Source organism: Tupaia chinensis, unplaced genomic scaffold (genome assembly GCF_000334495.1).
Source record: "Tupaia chinensis unplaced genomic scaffold, TupChi_1.0 Scaffold000057_1, whole genome shotgun sequence".
NCBI lineage: Eukaryota > Metazoa > Chordata > Mammalia > Scandentia > Tupaiidae > Tupaia > Tupaia belangeri.
In genome coordinates this window covers 6,109,954-6,113,535 of record NW_006159515.1, presented here as the reverse complement: position 1 = coordinate 6,113,535, position 3,582 = coordinate 6,109,954, and the positions used below count along the sequence as shown (strand labels likewise).

At 48.0% G+C, this 3,582-nt stretch overlaps 1 protein-coding gene across 2 annotated transcripts in view; it reads right to left on the bottom strand.

Moving 5' to 3' along the window:
• Positions 1 to 1,897: 1,897 nt before the first annotated feature.
• The window catches only part of SLC15A1 (solute carrier family 15 member 1), a 52,364-nt gene continuing 50,679 nt past the window's right edge, over positions 1,898 to 3,582 (bottom strand). For both annotated transcript variants that reach the window (XM_027776305.1, XM_006141534.3), the window contains one exon: positions 1,898 to 2,323. In XM_027776305.1, the coding sequence (XP_027632106.1) occupies positions 2,135 to 2,323 (189 nt within the window). In that variant the 3' untranslated portion in view covers positions 1,898 to 2,134. The remainder of the gene's footprint in view (positions 2,324 to 3,582) is intronic.

Below are 3,582 nucleotides of genomic sequence, written 5' to 3'. Positions count from 1 at the left end.
GTCTTTTGGGTATACTTCTTGTCTAAAACCTATCTTTCCTATTAAATTCTCTTGTCTACCTACTTTTTATCGTGGCTTTGGCTCTATTTTGTGCCTAGGGACAGGTCTCTAATTTTAGTGATCTGGAGGGTTTACACAGCGCAGCTCAACACTCCCATCCTCTGACGTTCCAGTTTTCCTGTCCACACGCCGTCTCCACCCCTGCCCCCTGTGAAGGTATTACTGCTGCTCTTAGAGGTCAGACGTGGCTGTTTCTCCCAGCCGGGAGCCAGTTTCGGTCCCAAGTCCTGTGCGTGTTCACCTAAGGACTGTCGCCTGTTTATACAGAAGTGCCGGGGCATCACCCTGGTCCGATACCTGGGATAGTTACATGATAAATGGCTATAGCGGAATTAAACATGAAGTGTTCACAGTGCTTTGGAAGATTTGTGTTTTAGAGGGTTTTTCGTTTGTTTATTTTTTGGTCTGTTCCCCCCCCCCCCCTAGGGCACATGTGTTTGCCAGAGAGACAGAGACAGTTAGAAGGACAGTGAGAAATCATCCCCTAGGGGGGACAGCCACACTGCAATCCTTTCTCCTCTATTCTCCACCTGGGATCTTGGGCACACACGCACATGCACCCAGAGTGAGTTTTAACTCATCAGGTTCAGGACTTGAACCATGGTCGGCCACGTGGGAATCCAGAGATATAACCACTATGCTATGCCATCTGCTGGCCCTGGAAGACTTTTTTTTTTTTTTTTTTGTAGATTTTGCTATAGGGTGAGTGTGCTCACCAGAGAGATAAAGAGACAGAAAGCAAGAAATCAGCCCTTAAGGGGGAATGGCCATGCCACAATCCCCTCTCCTCCATTCTCATCTCAGGACTCTGGGCATGCACGCACACGTGCCCAGCCTGAGTTTCAAGCCACTGGGTCTGGGACTTGAACTGCAGTCAACCACATGGGAGCCTCAACCACTATACCACCCATTGTCTCCACTTTTGGAAGAATTTTTATTCAAGCAGAAAAATGCTCATGAGTATTGAGGATAAACAGTGAGCTGGTACACACATGTCCACATAGAAATATCCTGATCATGAAAGTGTGTGTACGTGTGTGCACGTAAATACATATATATCCCTGGGAAAATAAAACCAGGAAGAAATAAGCCTTGATGTTTCATGGCCCTGGGATTTGTCACATGTGGGCATCACTCACCTCAATGTTTTATCTACTTCGGATGAAATTTCAATGAGCATGTACTACTTTTATAACGAGATAGCATGCTAAGATTTTTTTTTTTTAATTTGCCAGAGGGCACATGTGCTTAGCAGAGAGAGACGGGGGAGAGGAAGAAAGCACCCCCAATGTGGCGTGATCACACCGCTATCCCGTCTCCTCCATTTCCCCACCCTGTCAATGTTTTGTGCACACGCGCACATGCGCCCAGTGAGTGTTTCAAGCCTCTTGTGCTGGGACTCGAACTGTGCAGTTGCCCACATGGGATTCACGTCTCTCAACTGCTAGGCCATGGGGCTGGCTTAGCTACCCAAGGACACATGGACACTTATTCTTAAGAACAGAAATTTATTTCACACCATGGAAACTTCAAAAGTCATTACTGACCCTCACCTGAGTGGTCTTTCAAGTTACATAATTTAAAAAGAGGTAGAGACGGGAAAAACAACAAAAAACCCCCAAAGTGTAAAGTGGAGTGATCAGTTACGAATGTATACACGGCTGGCGGCCACTGCATAGCACCCGGACACCTGCTTGCCCGCTTTCGGCTCTGGCTCCGCCTCAGCCGGCACTGCGGTACGGGGCTTAGAATGAAGTTTGCTACCCTTTCTGCACTCAGTCCCAAATCATTCTGTTTGTTTGATAGGAAAGGAGTCCAATGCAGTGTGCTCTTACTGCTGTAAAAGGATGTTTGCATGTTTTAAATAAGACTTAAAAAAAACCCAAAAAAACAAAAACAACTTCTTTCAGCCTTTTAGATTCATTGCTGGCTGCTCAGAAAACAGTTGTCTTGGTTTGGTTTACAAATTAAAGGTCTTCCCCACCAGGGGATTCCAATGGCGTGTCCTGCCACCTGGGGATAGAGGTCAGGGCACGTGCTGGGGCCAGCCCACCCTCAGTCGGCTTCCTGAGCTTCACATCTTTGTCTGTGAGTCAGGCTCCATGGAATACGGGTTCCTGTTTTCCAGGTACTTTTTCCTTTCCTCCTCATCGAACTGAGCTTCAATCTCTGCCGGGTTGACGTACGTGTAGAACTGAGCCATGATGGCGAAGATGATGCACACGACCAGAAGCAACGCAGCAAACAGAACGTACTCGGCCCACTTCAGAGGGGTTGGATTTGGAGCAAGAAAAGGCAAACAAACAGAAATACAGGCCATATTAATGTACACGGCATGCGTATTTTCTTGCTGTCTAGACGGAAGGTGTTTTGAAATTAAATGGGTAGGAGGATTGGTAAGCAACCCAGACTTACGCAGCGTGGCTAGCTTTTCTTGAATGCCCCCGCGTATAGAGGACATTTTCTTTTCTTTTTGGAGAGGTTTTTCACTATAGGGCGCGTGCGCTCGCCAGACAGACAGAGAGAGACAGAGAGACAGAAAGCGAGAAATCACCCCCCTTGGGGGATGGCCACGCCGCAATCCCTTTTCCTCCATTCTCCTCTCAGGATCTTGGGCATGCACGCACGCGCGCCCAGCGTGAGTTTTAAGCCACCAGGTCCAGGATGTGAACCATGGGCGACAACATGGGAGTCCAGCGACATAGCCATTACGCTAACTGCTGGTTCCCATAGAGGACATTTTCTAACAGCACCAGGGTGCAGAAAAACAAGACTTTGGGAAGATGAGAGAACGTTTCTGAAAAACCCAAGCCTGAAGTCACCTGGTGGCCCCCTGGGAGGTGGGAGACCAGGAGAACACCAAGCAGGGTCCTTGAAGAAAAGAACTTGCTGACTTGCCCTCAGAGAAGATCCCCATCTTATCTCTTGGCCACACTCGGAGCTCATGAGCACGAGGCATTAGCCACCCTCGGATGGGAGCCGGGGCAGGAAACAGTGCCATGATGGGGTATCCGACACCACCCTTATGAGGCAGATATGCCACAGCGCTGAAGGAAAGGGTTTAAGTATTAGGGAAGCTCTCATTTCCTTTCAGCTGGAGAAACTATTGCCACTTCTAGAGTGGCTTTAACTTCTAGAGTGGCTTTAACTATCGCAAAAGCTTCTGGGTAATGTGTCTGATACGGGGCTATCAAGCTGTGTTCATTGAAGCTAAGAGATGTCTCCTTTGATAGTAAACCACATCCAGATGTATGGCTGTTAACCCAGTCTGCTTATCTTGGTTGTCAGTTTCCATCAGAGTAACACCAAGTGGAACTAAGAAGCACTTTGTATCCCGCCAGCATTTTGATGGGGTCGGGACCATTTGGTTGTTTCAGAACGCAGACTCTATGGGCTATCTAACCCTGCGAGCGGTCGTTAATATTTTTCCTACTTAGAATTCTAAAGCTTTAGTCTGTAACTCTGGGATCGCAGACACACTACTGCCAGGCCCTCTGCCTGGTCTGGCAGTTGCGTTCAGCA